Here is a 22,490-nt window from a genome sequence, read left to right as displayed (position 1 = left end):
AGATTAATAAGGTGTATTCGGGTATTTCCGAATGATCGAAAGTGGCGGATAATTCAGAAAGCTGACACTTACTACAACGGAATATGAGTGATTTTACAATTATTTCCGGAATTACCCGAATAAACCTTACTAAGTTCTATGTCAACTGCTTGAGGCCAAACAAGGTTGTGTTATACCATATTACGTATGTCGGCCTTGTGTACAGTCGCCATCAGATATATCGGAGCGGCCAAGGTGTTCACAATATCTGAACACGCACTCTAAAGCTTTGGATTCCTCCGAAAACGGTGCCGTCATATGACGGCCGTCATATAGCGACCGCAAAAGACGACCGTCTTTACTGTGGCGACATATGGAAAGTACCACGGCGTCATAACACACCGTCATCCACCAAGGTCAAAGCGGCAAATTTGAAAAATGTAGGCGCGATGGGATAACGTCCTATAGAAAATTTGAATTTCGCGCCTTTTCCTACTGACAAGATTTGCTTGATCATCTATAATTTACTTGGAGGATGAAATATCATCAGAAGAGGAAAATAATCGTAGTACGGAATCATTTATTCAAATCTCGTGTCATTTATTCAAAATGGCGTCACTGCTATCTAATAAAACGTTCACGAAACTATCGACACCGTCATGACGGCCGTCATCTTACGTTACGTTGACAATCAACGTAACGTAATAACGCCGTCTAGGAAACCGCGCCATCTTGTTTACATAGACAACGTTCTAGTGACGTCAGTCAACGCTATATAGCGGCCGTAATATGACGGCACCGTTTTCGGAGGAATCCAAAGCTTAACGCCTTGCCAATAAGGGCGTGTTCAGATATTTGTGAGCATCTTGGCCGCGCGAAATATATTTATTGGCGACTGTACAATCATCAGCTGGGTGGTCCACTGTTAGCCTCATAGGATAGGGACTTTTACATACGCCTTTGAATTTAATTACAAATATATATATGCAGGTTTTCTCAGTCTTGCGACTTTCATATCTGAGGTCGCGGGATCGAAATGCGATCGTACCAATAATTCCCTTGGGAATTACGTTTTGCCAAATTTACGCAATCACGAAAGACACAACATACACATAACATTGGTAGCAATCAGAGATAGCGCCAAAATGAAGTTTTGCAATCTAACTTACAAGGAATTCCCACGATTTTCCTATATTCTAATCTCTATATATTATAATTCCTCTTTCTCGTAATTAGTTCTAGTCTGCACGTATTTTTCAGTCAGGGGGCCGATTTTTGAATTTCGAGCGCTCGATTTCGATTTCCCTTCAATTTATCTCCACTACTAGGCATTTAAATTCTACTAATAGAATTGAAAACGAGTGGTAAATACCACTAGACTCCCAAAATCTATTGCACGTATTTCAGAATTATCAATTCGCCGTTTTCCACAGACTTTCAAGTGACGTAATCGAGCGCTCTAAATTCAAAAATCTGCCCAAGGTCGCCCAGCCTGTCAGTTTTGAACCTGACGCCTTTGACGTGTTTGATATTGTAGTGTTTTTTTACTAAAGTTTTGGTTACCTCGGAAAGCGGTGCCGTCATATAGCGGCCGTAATACAGCGCTGAATGACGTCACTAGAACGTTGTCTATGTAAACCAAATGGCGCGGTTTCCTAGAGGGCGGCGATTGACACCATTTGCATGATTGCCATTTGCATGACGGCCGTCATGACGGTGTCGATAGTTTAGTGAACGTTTTATTTGATAGCGGTGAAGCCATTTGTACTAAAATGTCAAATGCACCTTCTGTACCACGAGATTTGAATAAATGATCTTCCGCACTACGATTATTTTCCTCTTCTGATGATATTTCATCCTTCAAGTAAATTATTAAAGCTAAATCAAGGTCCAACTTTCCACATGGCGTCACCGTAAAGACGGCCGTCTTTTTGCGTCCGCTATATGACGGCACCGCTTTCGGAGGAAACCAAAGCTTAAATCTTACTCACATGCAATGCCCACGATCTCAGCCACGACCTTGTCTTGCTCTTTCTCGTAATTAGTTCTAGTCTGCACGTATTCCTCGGTCAGGTCGCCCAGCCTGCCAGTCTTGAACCTGACGCCCTAGACTTGTATGATTAGTATAGTGATTATTTGCTAAATCTTACTCACAAGCAATGCCCACGATCTCAGCTACGACCTTGTCTTGCTCTTTCTCGTAATTAGTTCTAGTCTGCACGTATTCCTCGGTCAGGTCGCCCAGCCTGCCAGTCTTGAACCTGACGCCCTAGACTTGTATGATTAGTATAGTGATTATTTGCTAAATCTTACTCACAAGCAATGCCCACGATCTCAGCTACGGCCTTGTCTTGCTCTTTCTCGTAATTAGTTCTAGTCTGCACGTATTCCTCGGTCAGGTCGCCCAGCCTGCCAGTCTTGAACCTGACGCCCTAGACTTGTATGATTAGTATAGTGATTATTTGCTAAATCTTACTCACAAGCAATGCCCACGATCTCAGCTACGGCCTTGTCTTGCTCTTTCTCGTAATTAGTTCTAGTCTGCACGTATTCCTCGGTCAGGTCGCCCAGCCTGCCAGTCTTGAACCTGACACCCTAGACTTGTATGATTAGTATAGTGATTATTTGCTAAATCTTACTCACAAGCAATGCCCACGATCTCAGCTACGACCTTGTCTTGCTCTTTCTCGTAATTAGTTCTAGTCTGCACGTATTCCTCGGTCAGGTCGCCCAGCCTGCCAGTCTTGAACCTGACGCCCTAGACTTGTATGATTAGTATAGTGATTATTTGCTAAATCTTACTCACAAGCAATGCCCACGATCTCAGCTACGGCCTTGTCTTGCTCTTTCTCGTAATTAGTTCTAGTCTGCACGTATTCCTCGGTCAGGTCGCCCAGCCTGCCAGTCTTGAACCTGACGCCCTAGACTTGTATGATTAGTATAGTGATTATTTGCTAAATCTTACTCACAAGCAATGCCCACGATCTCAGCTACGACCTTGTCTTGCTCTTTCTCGTAATTAGTTCTAGTCTGCACGTATTCCTCGGTCAGGTCGCCCAGCCTGCCAGTCTTGAACTTGACACCCTAGACTTGTATGATTAGTATAGTGATTATTTGCTAAATCTTACTCACAAGCAATGCCCACGATCTCAGCTACGACCTTGTCTTGCTCTTTCTCGTAATTAGTTCTAGTCTGCACGTATTCCTCGGTCAGGTCGCCCAGCCTGCCAGTCTTGAACCTGACGCCCTAGACTTGTATGATTAGTATAGTGATTATTTGCTAAATCTTACTCACAAGCAATGCCCACGATCTCAGCCACGACCTTGTCTTGCTCTTTCTCGTAATTAGTTCTAGTCTGCACGTATTCCTCGGTCAGGTCGCCCAGCCTGCCAGTCTTGAACCTGACGCCCTAGACTTGTATGATTAGTATAGTGATTATTTACTAAATCTTACTCACAAGCAATGCCCACGATCTCAGCCACGACCTTGTCTTGCTCTTTCTCGTAATTAGTTCTGGTCTGCACGTATTCCTCGGTCAGGTCGCCCAGCCTGCCAGTCTTGAACCTGACGCCCTAGACTTGTATGATTAGTATAGTGATTATTTGCTAAATCTTACTCACAAGCAATGCCCACGATCTCAGCCACGACCTTGTCTTGCTCTTTCTCGTAATTAGTTCTAGTCTGCACGTATTCCTCGGTCAGGTCGCCTAGCCTGCCAGTCTTGAACCTCACGCCCCCTTTGACTGCGTCTATGATTGTATACTTCTTGTTGTTGCGGAGTGTCTGTTCCTCTTTCATTGTTACTCTGAAAGTTTAATAGTTATATACTATGTAGGTATAAAACAAAGTCGCTTCCCTGTGTGTCTGTCCGTATACTTAGATCTTTAAAACTACGCAACGGATTTATGCGGTTTATAGGTTAGATAGCGTGATTCAAGAGGAAGGTTTATGTATAATTTAACCCGTGCGAAGCCAGGGCGGGTCGCTAGTAAATTATAATTTAAAGTTTATTTGAGTTCCGATTTAATTGTTATGACTCTATGGAGTGTTATCATTAGGGTTGCATTATTAAATACCAAAATATCTGGATACATTTTTAAAATCTCGGGATTATGGAACTCATATAATAACGAGAGGAAACATTAATTTTGATTAGGTCTCGGCATCAAAGCTTGCCGCATTTATCAAGAGATCTTTAATTTTTGGTAAGTATCTGGTCGAGGATTAAACAAAATATCGGGAGAATCTAGACGATCGCGACCATTTGACAAACGTAGTTATGATCCTTAAGTCTAGTAACACAATTTTACGTTTAAAGGAACATGTAAAAAAAACATTAATGTACGAAATAGATTTTCTAGTTATTATGTCTCTAAGATTTTTTTTTATCTTGTATAACAATGGAATTAGCATAAAAATTATCTTCTAACTGACGACGCTTTGACGACCTTTTCCGGTTGGCAACATAGTACAGTTACCCTCACTGATTCATCATGTAATTCACGTATTTACCTGAAGCTAAATCCGTTCGGCGTGCTTTCCAACTTGATAGTTTTGCCGGCATCGAGACCTAGGTCGCGGGCAGCCTTGTTCAGTTCCTTGTCTGCTGACGATTGAAGGTTGTCTAGTTCAATTCGCAACGCTTGCAGTTGCTCGTCGAATGAGGGGTTAACTAGGAACTCGCCTGAAGAAGAAAAAAAAATGTTTTATTTATAAACAGTGCTTATCACATATTACAACTGAATATGACTTATTATAAATAAATAATAATAATAATAAATAAATATTATAGGACATTATTACACAAATTGACTAAGCCCCACGGTAAGCTCAAGAAAGCTTGTGTTGTGGGTACTCAGACAACGATATATATAATATACAAATACTTAAATACATAGAAAACAACCATGACTCGGGAACAAATATCTGTGCTCATCACACAAATAAATGCCCTTACTGGGATTCGAACCCAGGACCGCGGCTTCACAGGCAGGGTCATTAACCACTAGGCCAGACCGGTCGTCAATTATATTTATATACATGATTACTGACACTGCACAATACAAAAAATGGAACACAAAAATTACCTGTGACCCCTACACTAGGCTAGGCCTGTATCGTAGGCTGACACAATAACGATTACCAAGAAAGAAACATGCTATTTGTCCCAATGATCTATTTATTAAAAGGTATGACTTAAAAAGTTTTTAACTAACTCTCCAGGATAGGTACATATGTAGTTGAATACACCTTGTGACTGGCAGATAAAAAACCGGCCAAGTGCGAGTATCGCATTACAAGGGTTCCGTACATTAAGTCCGACTCACGCTTGACCGCAGATTTCTAATATGTTTTCCTGTCGTCTATAGGTAAAGAACTATGCTGTTTGTCTATTTTTTGCAAAATTTTAGACCCAGTAGTTTCGGAGATAAAGGGGGGGGGGGGGGGGGTAATTTTTTGGCTATTTTCTTAAATAACTTCTAACCTATGTATTTTATTAAATAAAAAAAATTTAAGTTCTCACAATGAGCTCTTTCATTTGATATAGTTTGAAAAACTTTATTCTTTAACTTTCTCATGTACTCTCCAAATATGTTTAAAATTAATTTGTTTACGTCTTAAAATTAATTTGTTTACGTTAAGTACATGTGCATTTTTGGGTCACTAATTTACATTATGCTATGACAGTAACGAAAAAAAAATTTGATCCCCCACCATAAACGTAAATTTTTCACAGAAGTTTGACGATTATGGCGCAATTATACTGCGTCGATTCTGGATCATTCGGCGCATGAAACGATGTCTATTGCCTTACAACCCCATACTTTAATTCGGCGGCCGCATTAGGCGAACGACCCAGTGTGTTTTCCCCCTTACGGTGTGGTGCTGTCAAATTATTTCCAAGCGTACTTTAAGCGTAACCAAAATATAGACCTTATCTCGCGGAAATAAGGTTCAGCTTTAGGCATGGTCAATTAGGTGTCGGTGAACTTGCCTCTATCAACAGCCTCCATGTCGACAGTGGTCTCAATCATCTCCTGGAACTTGCCGAGGTCTTCAGTTAACTCTGAGATGGGCTCGGCGATGGACGAGTGGACTGTTGCGTTGTCGGCCTCGGACAGGCAATGTAGGAGAGCCGGTAGGCGTTTGATGGCCTGAAATTATTAAAATATCATTTTAGCAGGCAAACGATTTGAAATTTTTTAAGTCGGACAGGATTTACCGTTAGTATAACCTCCTCCTCATTTATCTAAAGTGAGCATGCATCATAATAACAAGTCATAATGATGACATTTTATCGAATATCAGCTCAGTAGTCGTGTGTGTGTGTGTGTGCGTGTTTGAGAGTGAGTTTGTGTGCCTGTGTGCATGCATGTGTGTGTGCGTGAGCGCGCGCGTATTTGTGTGTGTGTGTGTGTGTGTGAGCGCGCGCGTTTGTGTGTGTGTGTCTCGAAAGCCTAGCGTGGAAAATCTACATGCACGTTGAGCTTGGGCGGTCAGTGTCCAGCGGTGGGACTTAAGCTCTGTTTGCCTAAAGTTCTGGTTTCCTAGGAAAGCGGTGCCATCATATAGCGGCCGTAATACAGCGGTGAAGATCGGTTTTCCTAGGATAGCGGTGCCGTCATATAGCGGCCGTATCCATACTAAATAATACGGCTAAATATGGATGTCGTAGTATTTGTATGGAGACGGCCGCTATATGACGGCACCGCTTTCGGAGAAAACCAAAGCTTTAATGGCGTCACTAGAACGTTGTCTATGTAAACCAAATGGTACGGTTTCCTAGAGGGCGGTGATTGATACCGTAACGTCATAAAGCGGTGCCACCATTTGCATGACGGCCGTCTTGACGGTGCCGATAGTTTCGTGAACGTTTTATTTGATAGCGGTGAAGCCATTTGTACTAAAATCTCAAATGCACCTTCTGTACCACGAGGTTTGAATAAATGATCTTCCGTCCTACGATTATTTTCCTCTTCTGATGATAGTTCATCCTCAAAGTATATTTGTCGTGCCGTCATATAGCGGCGGTCTCCATTCAAAATAATACGGCTAAACATAGATGAGTATTATTTTGTATCGACGCTATATGACGGCACCGCTATTCTAGGAAACCAGAGCTTTACGCCAATGAAGTTGTTTGACCAAGTGACCTGATAGATCCTGTAGCAGTCGTGCAGGTTGGCCTTCCTCCTGGTGAGGCGCCGTGCGAGCGCGCGCAGGTCGGGCACGCGGCGCAGGTGGTCGTCGTGCAGCTGCAGGCGCAGCGCCGAGCGGTGCACCAGCAGCCACACCACGTCCAGGCGCTCGTTGGTCAGGTTTATGTCGCGGAGGGGTTGTCTGTTTATATGCGTTTCACTCTCTCTCTGTCTGTCCGAGTGTCTGTCTCTCTCTCTCTCTCTCTCTCTCTCTCTCTCTCTCTCTCTCTCTGTCTGTCTGTCGGTATGTCTCTTTCTCTCTGTCTGTGTGTCTGTTTCCGTCGGGTCTTACGCTAATAATGGAGTTGTCTGTACAAGTGACCTGATAGATCCTGTAGCAGTCGTGCAGGTTGGCCTTCCTCCTGGTGAGGCGCCGTGCGAGCGCGCGCAGGTCGGGCACGCGGCGCAGGTGGTCGTCGTGCAGCTGCAGGCGCAGCGCCGAGCGGTGCACCAGCAGCCACACCACGTCCAGGCGCTCGTTGGTCAGGTTTATGTCGCGGAGGGGTTGTCTGTTTATATGCGTTTCACTCTCTGTCTGTCTGAGTGTCTGTCTCTCTCTCTGTCTGTCTGTCTGTCGGTATGTCTCTTTCTCTCTGTCTGTGTGTCTGTTTCCGTCGGGTCTTACGCTAATAATGGAGTTGTCTGTACAAGTGACCTGATAGATCCTGTAGCAGTCGTGCAGGTTGGCCTTCCTCCTGGTGAGGCGCCGTGCGAGCGCGCGCAGGTCGGGCACGCGGCGCAGGTGGTCGTCGTGCAGCTGCAGGCGCAGCGCCGAGCGGTGCACCAGCAGCCACACCACGTCCAGGCGCTCGTTGATCAGGTTTATGTCGCGGAGAGGTTGGCGCAGCCATTGGGCTAGGAGCCTGGAAGTCATAATATACCTATGCCGATGAGGATTAACGCGTCATGCTTAGCGCAGATGGCGCTGCAATCGTTTGCAAAAAAAGTTATTCGATTAAACGTTATACAGGCCGCGTAGCCAACATGCCAATCGCTAACGCTCCGTAGCGATCAAACGCAACTGTCACTGTCGCACTAATATGGAAGATAGAGAGACACAAAGCTTTTCGTTATCGACGCGATTGCGATTGTCACCTTGGCTAGGCCGGCAGTTTGAAAGCAATAAATGAATGGTATCAGTCGGTCGGGTTTGTTGTGAGGATGAAATGTCTGTATGGGACCCATTGTCTTAAAGCAATACAAAAGTCACAAATGATGGTCAAAGTCTGGCACTCACACTTAACTGACGAAACGCTTCTAACAAAATGACAATACATCGTGACGTCACCATGTAACGTTAGAAGCCATTTCGATGTATGAAAATTGCTCATTTTCTATCTATTTAACTAGATTTCTTTATAAAATTCAATATGTGTCAACAATCCTATTGGATAGGTCCTCCACGAGGGTTTAGGTCCTAGATTCACTATTTTGAAGTTCCATGTTTATGACCTTTTTTTTTTCAATTTTGTGAGTTAAGAATTGATATAGTCCAGTAAGCCCAACAGGCTCCGGGACGGCGCAGACGCGTCTCCTAGCTCCGGGAGTACGTTGAGCGCGCTCAGCGCCGCCGCGTCCAAATGGAAGAACATATCTGACTTGATGGTGGTCAGTCGGAGTCTGAAATGACTGGTATTCATTACCGTTTCCCCTGCTGCGTCCGGCAGCGGTCCAGCAAGCCCAGCAAGCTCCGGGACGGCGCAGGCGCGTCTCCTAGCTCCGGGAGTACGTTGAGCGCGCTCAGCGCCGCCGCGTCCAAATGGAGGAACATATCTGACTTGATGGTGATCAGTCGGAATCTGAAATGACTGGTATTCATTACCGTTTCCCCTGCTGCGTCCGGCAGCGGTCCAGCAAGCCCAGCAAGCTCCGGGACGGCGCAGGCGCGTCTCCTAGCTCCGGGAGTACGTTGAGCGCGCTCAGCGCCGCCGCGTCCAAATGGAGGAACATATCTGACTTGATGGTGATCAGTCGGAATCTGAAATGACTGGTATTCATTACCGTTTCCCCTGCTGCGTCCGGCAGCGGTCCAGCAAGCCCAGCAGGCTCCGGGATGGCGCAGGCGCGCCTCCTAGCTCCGGGAGTACGTTGAGCGCGCTCAGCGCCGCCGCGTCCAAATGCAGGAACATATCTGACTTGATGGTGGTCAGTCGGAGTCTGAAATGACTGGTATTCATTACCGTTTCCCCTGCTGCGTCCGGCAGCGGTCCAGCAAGCCCAGCAAGCTCCGGGACGGCGCAGGCGCGTCTCCTAGCTCCGGGAGTACGTTGAGCGCGCTCAGCGCAGCCGCGTCCAAATGGAGGAACATATCTGACTTGATAGTGGTCAGTCGGAATCTGAAATGGGAGATTAATACGTCAGAAGAAAGGTTACATTCAAATAGCGAAAGCATGGCTGCCGATTGCATTACAAGAACTGTCAATTATCCAGGATATCGACATTGGTATTGACATTTCCTGCAACAACGCTGCAGAATATATAACCTTCATAGTACGTATAATACTAAAATGTGTACTTTTATGATTTACCTAATTGTAATTTAGGAAAGAAGCTGTTTTTAGGGTTCCGTAGCCAAATGGCAAAAAACGGAACCCTTATAGATTCGTCATGTCTGTCTCTCTGTCCGTCTGTCCGTCTGTCTGTCCGTCCGTATGTCACAGCCACTTTTCTCCGAAACTATAAGAACTATACTGTTGAAACTTGGTACGTAGATGTATTCTGTAAACCGCATTAAGATTTTCACACAAAAATAGAAAAAAAAACAATAAATTTTTGGGGTTCCCCATACTTCGAACTGAAACTCAAAAAATTTTTTTTCATCAAACCCATACGTGTGGGGTATCTATGGATAGGTCTTCAAAAATGATATTGAGGTTTCTAATATCATTTTTTTCTAAACTGAATAGTTTGCGCGAGAGACACTTCCAAAGTGGTAAAATGTGTGTCCCCCCCCCCCTGTAACTTCTAAAATAAGAGAATGATAAAACTAAAAAAAATATATGATGTACATTACCATGTAAACTTCCACCGAAAATTGGTTTGAACGAGATCTAGTAAGTAGTTTTTTTTTTATACGTCATAAATCGCCTAAATACGGAACCCTTCATGGGCGAGTCCGACTCGCACTTGGCCGCTTTTTTTCTTTTTCTGAGAATTTAACTTTTGTAAAAAATTTGAGACATATATTAATCATGATGTGACTATTCTGGCTACGATAACAGCGGCGCATTTAATTACGTACGTAAAACGTACTATTATTTGAAGCATGTATTAATCAAAATAATGTCAATAAATAATTTTCGCCAGCTAAAAGGTGAGATCCCTATGTGTGCCGCATGATTGAATGAAATTTGCCAATTTTAATTGCTGACCTTCCAAAATTAGTGTTCTCAGTCATCAAAGACACATATTTGATCGCGGCCGCTAGACATCCCATCGCGACCTCCTTTCTCGTCTCCTCAAACGCGTTGGCATCCTGCTGTTGCTCCGACTTGAACTTCAGCAGTCTGTTCAGGTCTTGCATCAGGCCTTCGGTGGAGAACTCGCTTCGCTTTAACTTCGTGACTGTCACACTCGCGCGCTCCATCACTTTTTTTAGGGATTTGTACTGAAAATATATGAAACATATAGTTGGTCAAACCAATTTGTCAGTAAATAGGAACAAAAAAAACCGGCCAAGTGCGAGTCGAACGCGTAATCGTTTCCAACTCAGTCAGCAAGTCGTCGTCGGTGAACTCAGTCACCAACAACTCGTAGACGGCTGCCGTGACACCACACCGACTAACAGATGCCAGTAGTATAGTAACAACAAGATACTTACATCTTCATGTTCCGCTAGTGGCACGAGACACTCAGAAGGCGCCATCTGCATCGTAATCGTTTCCAACTCAGTCAGCAAGTCGTCGTCGGTGAACTCGGTCACCGACAACTCGTAGTCGCCTGCCGTGACACCACACCGACTAACAGATGCCAGTAGAATAGTAACAACATGATACTTACATCTTCATGTTCCGCTAGAGGCACGAGACACTCGGAAGGCGCCATCTGCACTGTAATCGTTTCCAACTCAGTCAGCAAGTCGTCGTCGGTGAACTCGGTCACCGACAACTCGTAGTCGCCTGCCGTGACACCACACCGACTAACAGATGCCAGTAGTATAGTAACAACATGATACTTACATCTTCATGTTCCGCTAGAGGCACGAGACACTCAGAAGGCGCCATCTGCACTGTAATCGTTTCCAACTCAGTCAGCAAGTCGTCGTCGGTGAACTCGGTCACCGACAACTCGTAGTCGCCCCCTGTGACGCATGCCACGCCGACTAGTCGTCCCTGGAAATAGGATTTGTATGGAAATATTTTTATCGTCCCTCAAGAATAAACGTCACAAAATTCTGATACGCACAGCAGAAGGCATTTTTATACGTACTTGAAATTGTTAAACATAAAATACCTTGGTGACAGGATCAGTCCTAATGTTAACCGCCATCAAACAAGGCGTGCTATCATCAGCGGAGCCCAGACCCTCGCCAAGCACTTCTTCTAACTGTGACAGGCATCCCGGCGAGCCTTTGTACTGAATCACCCATTCGCTGTTCTTTACCGAGCCTTCTGCTACGTATATTTCTACACGGTAACGCCGTACCTGGAAATAAAGAAGTTTTCGGGAATTTGGGAATCATACCGACACCTTTAGACGCAGACTACGCTAAGTTGCACTGTACACAATAACAATGCATATATACCCCATAAGAGCGCAATACTTGACGTATCACTTGGCATGAAAACATTACGTGGTCGTATTATAAAAGGCTTCATAAAGAATGTCTTCTTCTCAGCATATTTGCGTCAACTGCGGAACAGATGCCTCTTTCATGGATTTCTATATTGTTCTATATGCGGCGGTTCTATGCCAGGTCTGCCATCTTTTTAATGCCGTCCGACCATCATTCTGGCTCGTGGTTTTCAGTCATTTCGGCTTCCCAATCAAAGTATAGGTTCTCTATAACTGTTTTTTATCTGTTATTTAGGGCTTTTTTTTCTTTGTTATCCTTAACCCTTAAAAGATTACACTTTTACTTATCTATGACGGGACGGGATCAAAGAAGAATCGTCGGACGTCTTGTAGACATACGTAACAAAAGTTGTGAGCCGACGAGTTAATAACCAGCGCAAAACTGTTACTATGAATTAATAATTTCATTATTTCATACTAGTCTCTCGTCATTTTGTTATAATACGAGTGCTACATTTGTTGCAAAACACGTGTAACTATCTATTTATTTACGTTCTCATACACAATACGCATCAAAAATCATTGAAGATTAATCTATAAGTAGTTCAAGATCAATGAGGTTATCTTTAGTAGTCTGAGGTCTCCATCCGGAACAACATGTAAACGGCGCCTTATTATAATAGACGACTGACGGTCATTTTATTAATAATGTCATAAGCGAATGTGATATCGAATACCTACAATAGAAATCAGGAGCTCATCAAAGGACCAAGAGCTGCCAGTGTGACCGCTAAAGAAGTTTCACGAGTGTCAAGTTTGAAGGTGGTGGGTGCTGTGCCACTAGTTAATAAGCCATCAGCTTCTCTTATGTTATCTTACGAGTATGCCTCTTATCTTATCTTATTTAGTGTAAGTACAATACAATAGCAATATTATTGATTGTAAATCCAAAGATACGAAATAAAACTAATCTAAAACAATGAAGACATTCTTACCATTAACTTTTTTGTTAAGTTATCGAAAACAGTACACTGAGAAGTGAGAAGAGAACATAAAATTCGATAAAACAAGCTGTGGAACTGGAAGCTTTATAGTAAACAATTCTAGGTACCTACTAACCGCAGAAAAATAATCTATTCGGCTAATTATTATTGTTGTTAGGATGATGTTTTGACAGCATAATAACCAGTTAATTACCTTAATATTCAGGACTTCATTCATTCATCAATTGAGAATTGAGAACTAAATGAGAACCAAAACTTACAACATATTTTTGCATCAATTTAACACCGAATGTCATTTACTACATACTATGCGTATGTTCCAAAAACTGATAGAACACGGTAATATTTTAGCAAAATTGTGATTGCGACGTTTGAGATTAGTTACAATCGTTACTTACGACTAGTGAGTTTTGATTGAAGTTCAGCAGTGGGTGGGGTGGGCGTACAGTACAGTCGACTACAAAGAGATGTATCCACTTTTTCACCTTACTGCCTTGTAATAAGGTGAAAAAGTGGATACATCTCTTTGTAGTCGACCCTATACATGTTACGTTACACCGTGCAAACTGTAGTACTCGTTGCGGTCGAAGATTCTAACTGATGTCAGCGGTTTCTATACTTTCTACGCCCAATTATCTAATACCTTAACTTAAACGATTATTTACCAAATACAGCCAGATATAAAGTGTACCAATTTGTGAAAAGCGTGTTTCTATTAAGAATATTGCAATGTATTGGCTAATTTTAACTTACTAAAAGTAGTTTCTTGATGAGAATCTCGAAGTTTCCTTTGGAGAGCACGAGATATTCCAGCTTGTTGGGCTCGAGGCCCATTTTCTTGATGTTCGCGATGGATGAGAACACCTCCCTGGAGCAAGTGGTCGCGTCCACACCGTGCACGCTGTAGTAATCATTGCGGTCGAAGATTCTGACTGTTGTGGGCGGTTTCTGAAAACACGCAAAGGCAAGATAGAATAAATGCAAAGCTGGAATGAAGTTTTTAGAGGTTCTTCGTTTAGAGACCTTGTTTCCAAGTGTGTGTTTGGTGGATAGTTTTAACCTGCCTATTAACGCCATGTCAAACACAAAAGCTGTCACTCAGACGCCAAAAGTTTTGGCGTAACTAGGGTTTGAGATCCGGATATCCGGATATCCGAAATATCCGGATAACCGTCAAATCTAAGATCCGGATCCAACGTCTCATAGGATCCGGATATTTCGGATCTCACGGATCCGTTAAATATTGCATTGGTCGCGTTATTGGTACGCGATAACGTCATAAAATAAATACAAATATTGCTTAAACTAAACAGTAGTAACAGTAACAGTCTTAAAACGAGCTACCTGCATGCCTCCTGACTGGAATAAGGGTAAATATTTGTATGTTTTAAAGTAATTGTTATAAGGTTTTCGCTCAGTCGCCTTTGGGTCGTCTACCTGGAACATCATTAGTGATTGTGCGTGTTGTTATCAGTGACTTTTTTGTGTTATCGTGTCCGTTTCCAGTCTTCTGTTAACATAAATAACATGTGCTTGATGTGCTGCTAACTGAGTAACTAATATTGATATTTTTTTCTCGTTATTAAGAAGCTGTAGCCCAAATTTCTTAATTTCCCGAAACTTTTGTAGTAATTTCACATTATTTTGCAGTAATTAACTGGATTTATATATACCTATAATGGAAGATTGTTGTAATGGGGATTGAATAAATGAGTTAGATACTTTTTCTAAGCCATTTTTCTCAATCCAACGACTGAAGGTATAGCTATTTTACCAAGGTAAAGGAAGTACGTTTTTTAATAGTATAAATTATATCACACCACACACCACACCGGTATAAAATAATAAAAGTACATAAATGTAACTTTTTCTCCATTTTCTATTTTGTGAGCTTATAATGGCAAATTTAAGAAAAAACGCCGAAGTTAAAGCGGTGTTTTTAGGCACCTTTAGAATTAATTCTTCTGAGCAGATATATAGAAATAAATTTGCTTTAATTACTTCATTTTTGGCGTTTTCGGTTACAAATCGACTACGGCCTCAAAAAAAATGCATAATATTATTAATAGGAATACCTAATTAAGACTACACTGAATATCTTATTATACTTATTTATATCGTTTTGAGATAATAATAATAATTATTAATAATTGTAATTAACTAAAATATGAACATTTTACATTTTACTAGCTGTTCGTTGTATGTAAGTTGTAAATTTCGTCACCTTTCTTGATACAGATCCGTATTATCCGAATTATCCGGATATCCGGATCCGTCAAATTTTAATATCCGAAATATCCGGATCCGAAAAATTGACGGATCTTGCAAACCCTAGGCGTAACTTCTTCTGTTTATCTTTTTGGCCCAAAACTGAAGTTGAAGTTTATGTATATTATTCACGTAGGTCGATGTTGCTCTGTAGTCTGTGACTGATTAATCCGTCTTTGGCGTTGGACGGTGCGGATATATCCGTCATTGGCGTCCGAAAGGTTATTAAACGATTCATTGTTGTGTGCATGGTGGGTCCTTACGGTGAAATTCCCATACCTCTATAAAGGTACCTATATAGTGTATTAGGTACCTATTATAGTCGCCAAAATTATTATAAGCCGTAATTCGGCGATAGCGTCTTGGACATGTTAAGGGCAGTTAGCAATGCAAATTACAAAATCTACTCTTGCTGTTGGGAAATTATTGCGTAAAAAGCTGCAGGAACATATAATTACGCCTATAAATACACAGGTTTTTCTATTAGTGACCTAGGCAATTTATTAATGCCCTAGACCTTTTGCTCAAGACCGGATAAAAGATATAAACCTATGACAAATAATAATATCGCCACATATTTCTGCAGAACTCAAAGTGTGTCAAGATCGCCTTTTTCCTGCACGAGAATCCTTGGACACGAGACCTACATTTAGTAAATAAATAACAGTATCTTTGTATGTTGACAGTAATATATTATTACTTATCAAATAAATTGCGTCTGCGAAAAGGGAGGAAAAACAAAGTAATATAATTAATTTAATTAGGTCACACCGAGTATGATTTACAAAAAGTCTTGCTCAAAAGCTGTTTGGAATTAGTACCCGTGCAAAGCATGTATATGTCTTAAACAAAGTTTAGGAGACTTGTGACATTTGCAATATCACAAATTGACAAAAGGGCGTTTTCCAAAATAAATTTACATTTCATTCATGTCTTCAAAATATTGACTTCTTGGGCTCATTTTACTCAGAATCATTTGTACATTCACGCCTCATACATGAAAAAATGTGTCCCAAAATTTTGTATGAAAAAATATTTTGTATACTTTATATGAAAACATATTTTTCCCGTGCGTCACGTTCATAGAAATAAAAAAATTATTCATACAAAAATGTGACGATCTGGAAAGGAAATCTTGGGACACATTTTTTCATGTATGAGGCGTGAATGTACGAGGGGCGTTCAAAATATTCTCGGTATTGATATCTTACGACCTCTTCTAAAATTTCTTTCGTTACTGGCCGCTAAGGTTTATTCATTGACATTAAAAAAAAGTATAATTCGAACCGAGATAGTCTTTTGTTTTTCTGCAATTGCTGAACAAACATGAACATCCTGTGCGAATTGACAATGTTAACTAAATTAGAACATCGATGCGTGATAAAATTCTTGACAAAACAGGGTAAAAATCAAAAAACCATAAAAGAGGAAATGGATTGTGTTTACCGTGAGTCTGCTCCTTCTTTATCTACCATTCAAAAGTGGTCAAGCGAGTTTAAACGCGGAAGGGAGAGTATTGAAGATGACCCTAGACCTGGCCGGCCTGTAGTAGCTACTTCACAAGAAAATATTGATAAAGTGGAAAAACTTATATTGGAAGATGGTCGAGTGAAGGTAAAATCTATAGCACAAGTAACCAATCTCTCTATTGGTACCGTACATGATATTATACATGACCATCTTAATATGTCAAAAGTAAGTGCAAGATGGGTTCCGCGAATGCTGACTCGGCTTCAAAAAGACATGCGTGTAGCTTGTTGTTCCGATTTTATTGACCTGTGCGGTGAAAATCCTGATGAGGTGCTGCAAAGAATAGTTACTGGAGATGAAACCTGGGTTCATCATTATGACCCAGAGAGTAAACAAGAGTCCATGCAGTGGCACATTAAGGGTTCAGCTCATCCCAAGAAGTTGAAGGTCATCCCTTCAGCTGGCAAGGTCATGGCCACGATATTTTGGGATTGTGAAGGAGTATTACTAATCGATTATAAAGAAAAAGGTGTAAATATCACAGGACAGTACTACGCTAACATTCTACGTCAATTAAAGGATGTAATTAAAGAAAAGAGACGAGGAAAGTTAACCAAAGGTATTCTGCTTCTGCATGACAACGCCCCCGTCCATACTGCTCATATTGCCAAGGCAGCTATTGTTGAACGTGGGTTTAAAACTGTTACTCACCCACCGTATAGTCCGGACTTAGCCCCCAGCGACTTCTTTTTGCTCCCCAATCTTAAAAAGGATCTGCGTGGAAATAAATTTTCTGACGATGAAGCATTGAAGGCGGCAGTGGAGGAGCATTTTTACACGAAAGATAAAAAATATTTTTACGAGGGATTAAAAAAAATAATTGATCGATCTTTTAAGTGTATGAACATAGGGGGGGAGTATATTGAAAAATAAAAATATCAAACTTTTCGTACTTGTTTGTTTTCATTCTCATACCGAGAATATTTTGAATACCCCTCGTACAAATGATTCTGAATAAACGAGCCCAAGAAGTCAATATTTTGAAGACATGAATGAAATGTAAATTTTTTTTTTGGAAAACGCTCAAAAACGCCTTGTACCTAATATGTACTATTATGTACTAGAACCTCATGAATCATTTAATGCAGACATGGTGCTCATGAAGAACCCAAAGGATATCACTCCCTTTCCCTGGGGCCTGAAGTTGCCAGATATTGCTACACAAAATTGAATCCTTGTATTATGGAATAAAGTTTACAATTATAGTGGGAATATATTCACCTTTTGAGCCATAAGAAACAAAAAATTATAAACATCTTCGCCGCTATTTGTGGCAATCTGTTTATATCTGTAAAATCAAGCTTCACTTGAACTGGAACTTGAACTCTTTCAATGTTATTCTGCTTATCTGATACAACGGATGACCGTGATGAAAACAATAATAGTTAGCCAGAAGCTAACGGCTAACGGAAACTTACTGTAAACTTTACATGACAATTAAATTTAGTGAAATAAATATGGACATGGACAAGCTTACATAAGTAGATCGATTTAGTCGCACTGTAAACCCAAAACCTAAGCAAACATCATACAATACAATACAATTAGCTTTTGATCACTCACTATTATTTTTTTCATTGTTACTAGTCAGGTTGTCGGGATTTTCGACAAAAGCCTCCTCTAAAGCTTTCAGACTTCTCTGTTTCGAGCGGTTCTTATCCATTTTGGTGGGAGTCTTCCCATCTCGTTTTTGGGTGTCCCTGACCTCTCTTGCTATAAATAGGGAACCAGTTGGTTATACTTTGTGTCCATTTGCTTGTTTTAGATCTTGACATGTGACCCGTGAAACAAACATCATAACTAAACATTCTTGGCGCTGTGTGCACGACAACTCACGCCTTTAGGCGTTCTTGGCGTACAACGGCTTGAACAGTTAGCTTGGTAACTTCGGCATTGATACTCATGTGGCTTGTCTACCATGGGATTGGGCATGTATGTAAATAATAAAAATAAATATGCTATTTTGTTATTATTCTAATTACTAGGAGATAGGTGCCGGGTTCCAAGAAGACGAGCGATAATATAGGTCGTCAAACCGAAGCGCGATAAGATGTAATCTCAATAAGAAAGGTCAGAAGTGTATGTAATCATGAATTTTGCGAGTTTGTGAAAGTGCGTGTTACGAGGGGTATTCAAAATATTCTCGGTATGAGAATGAAAACAAACAAGTACGAAAAGTTTGATATTTTTATTTTTCAATATACTCCCCCCCTATGTTCATACACTTAAAAGATCGATCAATTATTTTTTTTAATCCCTCGTAAAAATATTTTTTATCTTTCGTGTAAAAATGCTCCTCCACTGCCGCCTTCAATGCTTCATCGTCAGAAAATTTATTTCCACGCAGATCCTTTTTAAGATTGGGGAGCAAAAAGAAGTCGCTGGGGGCTAAGTCCGGACTATACGGTGGGTGAGTAACAGTTTTAAACCCACGTTCAACAATAGCTGCCTTGGCAATATGAGCAGTATGGACGGGGGCGTTGTCATGCAGAAGCAGAATACCTTTGGTTAACTTTCCTCGCCTCTTTTCTTTAATTACATCCTTTAATTGACGTAGAATGTTAGCGTAGTACTGTCCTGTGATATTTACACCTTTTTCTTTATAATCGATTAGTAATACTCCTTCACAATCCCAAAATATCGTGGCCATGACCTTGCCAGCTGAAGGGATGACCTTCAACTTCTTGGGATGAGCTGAACCCTTAATGTGCCACTGCATGGACTCTTGTTTACTCTCTGGGTCATAATGATGAACCCAGGTTTCATCTCCAGTAACTATTCTTTGCAGCACCTCATCAGGATTTTCACCGCACAGGTCAATAAAATCGGAACAACAAGCTACACGCATGTCTTTTTGAAGCCGAGTCAGCATTCGCGGAACCCATCTTGCACTTACTTTTGACATATTAAGATGGTCATGTATAATATCATGTACGGTACCAATAGAGAGATTGGTTACTTGTGCTATAGATTTTACCTTCACTCGACCATCTTCCAATATAAGTTTTTCCACTTTATCAATATTTTCTTGTGAAGTAGCTACTACAGGCCGGCCAGGTCTAGGGTCATCTTCAATACTCTCCCTTCCGCGTTTAAACTCGCTTGACCACTTTTGAATGGTAGATAAAGAAGGAGCAGACTCACGGTAAACACAATCCATTTCCTCTTTTATGGTTTTTTGATTTTTACCCTGTTTTGTCAAGAATTTTATCACGCATCGATGTTCTAATTTAGTTAACATTGTCAATTCGCACAGGGTGTTCATGTTTGTTCAGCAATTGCAGAAAAACAAAAGACTATCTCGGTTCGAATTATACTTTTTTTTAATGTCAATGAATAAACCTTAGCGGCCAGTAACGAAAGAAATTTTAGAAGAGGTCGTAAGATATCAATACCGAGAATATTTTGAACGCCCCTCGTATATGTATGAGGTTGTAAGTGTAACATTACATTATAAGGTATAAAAAATATTATTGTACATAAGATAGGTTAAGATACAATTAAATAGAAAGTATACAATATACAAAGGCGAACTTAACCCTATAAGGGATCTCTACCAGTCAACCTTTGACCTTAGATTGATGAGGAGGGATTGATGACTGGTACCTAGGACCTACCGAAATATTTATAACCAGTACATTATCTACCTACATCATTATTATCTCTCTTCATCACACAGTAATGTAATTAGAAAACGGTGAGTAGTTTTTCTCTCCACGTGATATAATGTAATACATCTGTCTTAATTTCTTGGCAAACGTAACCACAAAACAAAGCAAACATAATAGAAACGGCACCTAGTCTAGCGTAGTTAAGCCTTGTTTACAAACACATTGCATAATTATATACAGTATGTAATAAAAAATTAAATACCGACGCGACATCAATGACAGCATGGCAAGATGAAGTCATGTCACTGATTCACTCTTACCATTAACTTAGCGAAAATCACTAATATAAATAGTGATTGCTCATTTGTCAACAGTTTGGCCGTGTACGAGTAGCTCTTGTTTTTTGCGTTTGCATCTCCTGCTGTTATTGCAATCGCTAACCGACTGTTCGTAAAAACCGGCCTAGTGCGAGCCGGTCTCGCGCACGAAGGGTTATGTACTATGTAAAAAACCCAAATTTCACGTATTTTACTTATGTCAACTGGCTAAAATAAGAATGACTAAGTGGTCCATATATTTAGCCGCCAGGCACTGTCACGCACAAAGTCAAGAGTCGAGAGGTCACGATTAGCTGGTGGGGCGATTAGCTCGTTCGTTCGCTCGCGTAACAATAGGAATAGCCAGGACCAATTCGCAGAAAACGTTATGATGACAGAGCAAGGGTTATCGAATAAGTTATACTATAATACTAATTAATACGGCCATATATTGACAGCGATCGAGCAGGCAATGTCAGTGTGCGGGCAAACGGAGACAGGAGAGGTCCAATTATTTCAAAGTTGTTCAAATTTTTGAGTGTGCCGATTCTTCGTTATAAAGGTAAATAACCCTGCTTAGCTGTTTTATATCCTAGTCCTAGATTAATGACAGATCGATTGGTCAATTTGCTACCGAATAATCCAGGTTTTGTAAATATTTTAAGATTTTAACGGATATCAAAAGAATTGATACAATACAATGTTCAAATGAGCTGCTGTCCTGCAAACTCCTTTAATAGTTATTTGTACAACAAGAGATCAAAGTTTGATATTTCTTCGAGTGCTTATTTTGAGTCCCGTGCAAGCGAAAGATTCTATACCAGATTCACGAGCGTAGCGAGTGAATCTAATTTAGAATCTTCAGCGTAGTAAGGGACTTAAAAGCGCACGAGATGTAAATAACTTTGATCTCGTGTAGTTCACAAAACTTTTCACCTCAGCAGTGAGAACATATTAGAGAACCCGAAAAATGTATTCCTTGTTCATCACTACCTCTATTCACTCATGTTTTCTTAAGATATACCCACAATTAAGTTTTCACCTCAGCAGCTCGAACAAGGGTACCCTTGTTCGAGCTGCTGAGGTGAAAAGATTTTTTACAGTACATATGGTCCTATTTTCCTGCACTAGTGCGTAAAATAGCACTTTTCGTGCGAATGTCAAATTTTAAAGCGCCATGTGTACCTACTGTAAAACGTTGTACGATATACGCGTGCGAATAAGTAATTCGCAACTCGTGTCGATTTAAAACACTCCCTTCGGTCGTGTTTTAATTTATCGCCACTCGTTTCGAATTTCCTCTTTTTCGCACTTGTATCGTAAATAACTATTTCGTCTTAGAAATATTTAAGGGATATGCTCTCTTTGTGAAAACTTCGCTAATATCTTTTTTTAGAAACGAGGATGATGTTGACGACGAGGGGCCCGTTTCTAAAAACAAAAGCTTGTAACTTGTAATACAAGTGGAAGTCCCTTTCCAACTACAGCTGTCAAAAAGTGACATCCGCTTGTATTACAAGATTTACAAGTTACAAGCTTTTGAGAAACGGGCCCGAAATCTTTCCACATTTTGTTTTCCCATTTATTAAAAAATAGTGTCATTTAAAGCCGCAATTGGCTACTTTCCTACTAGTCAAATCAGCTTCTTTTTTAAAACTGTCAAAACGATTTTCTAATATGGAATTTATATAAAAACGTGTGTAGTGACGTCACGGTCAACTCACGTACATTTTATATTTCAATCCAATTTATTAAATATAAATAGTATTTAAAAATAACTGCTATCTATGTTTTTCTAATAATTGTGAAATAATTTATTTTAAGTAGAGGAAAGTACCCAATTATCT

At 40.8% G+C, this 22,490-nt stretch overlaps 1 protein-coding gene across 1 annotated transcript in view; it reads right to left on the bottom strand.

Annotated features, from left to right (window-relative positions):
• Window positions 1-22,490, bottom strand: part of LOC134651478 (DNA mismatch repair protein Msh2) — a 43,815-nt gene that overhangs the window by 15,262 nt on the left and 6,063 nt on the right. The window contains exons 3-11 of the mRNA XM_063506590.1: window positions 13,671-13,865; window positions 11,632-11,823; window positions 11,358-11,510; window positions 10,551-10,786; window positions 9,360-9,515; window positions 7,835-8,042; window positions 5,976-6,135; window positions 4,493-4,664; window positions 3,601-3,785 (exon numbers count right to left, since the gene is read on the bottom strand). Coding sequence (XP_063362660.1) covers window positions 3,601-3,785; window positions 4,493-4,664; window positions 5,976-6,135; window positions 7,835-8,042; window positions 9,360-9,515; window positions 10,551-10,786; window positions 11,358-11,510; window positions 11,632-11,823; window positions 13,671-13,865 — 1,657 coding nt within the window. The remainder of the gene's footprint in view (window positions 1-3,600; window positions 3,786-4,492; window positions 4,665-5,975; window positions 6,136-7,834; window positions 8,043-9,359; window positions 9,516-10,550; window positions 10,787-11,357; window positions 11,511-11,631; window positions 11,824-13,670; window positions 13,866-22,490) is intronic.

The sequence above is a fragment of the Cydia amplana genome, chromosome 10 (assembly GCF_948474715.1).
Source record: "Cydia amplana chromosome 10, ilCydAmpl1.1, whole genome shotgun sequence".
Classification (NCBI taxonomy): domain Eukaryota; kingdom Metazoa; phylum Arthropoda; class Insecta; order Lepidoptera; family Tortricidae; genus Cydia; species Cydia amplana.
Note: the sequence above shows the minus strand (reverse complement) of the source record. Positions and strands in the feature narration are given on the sequence as shown.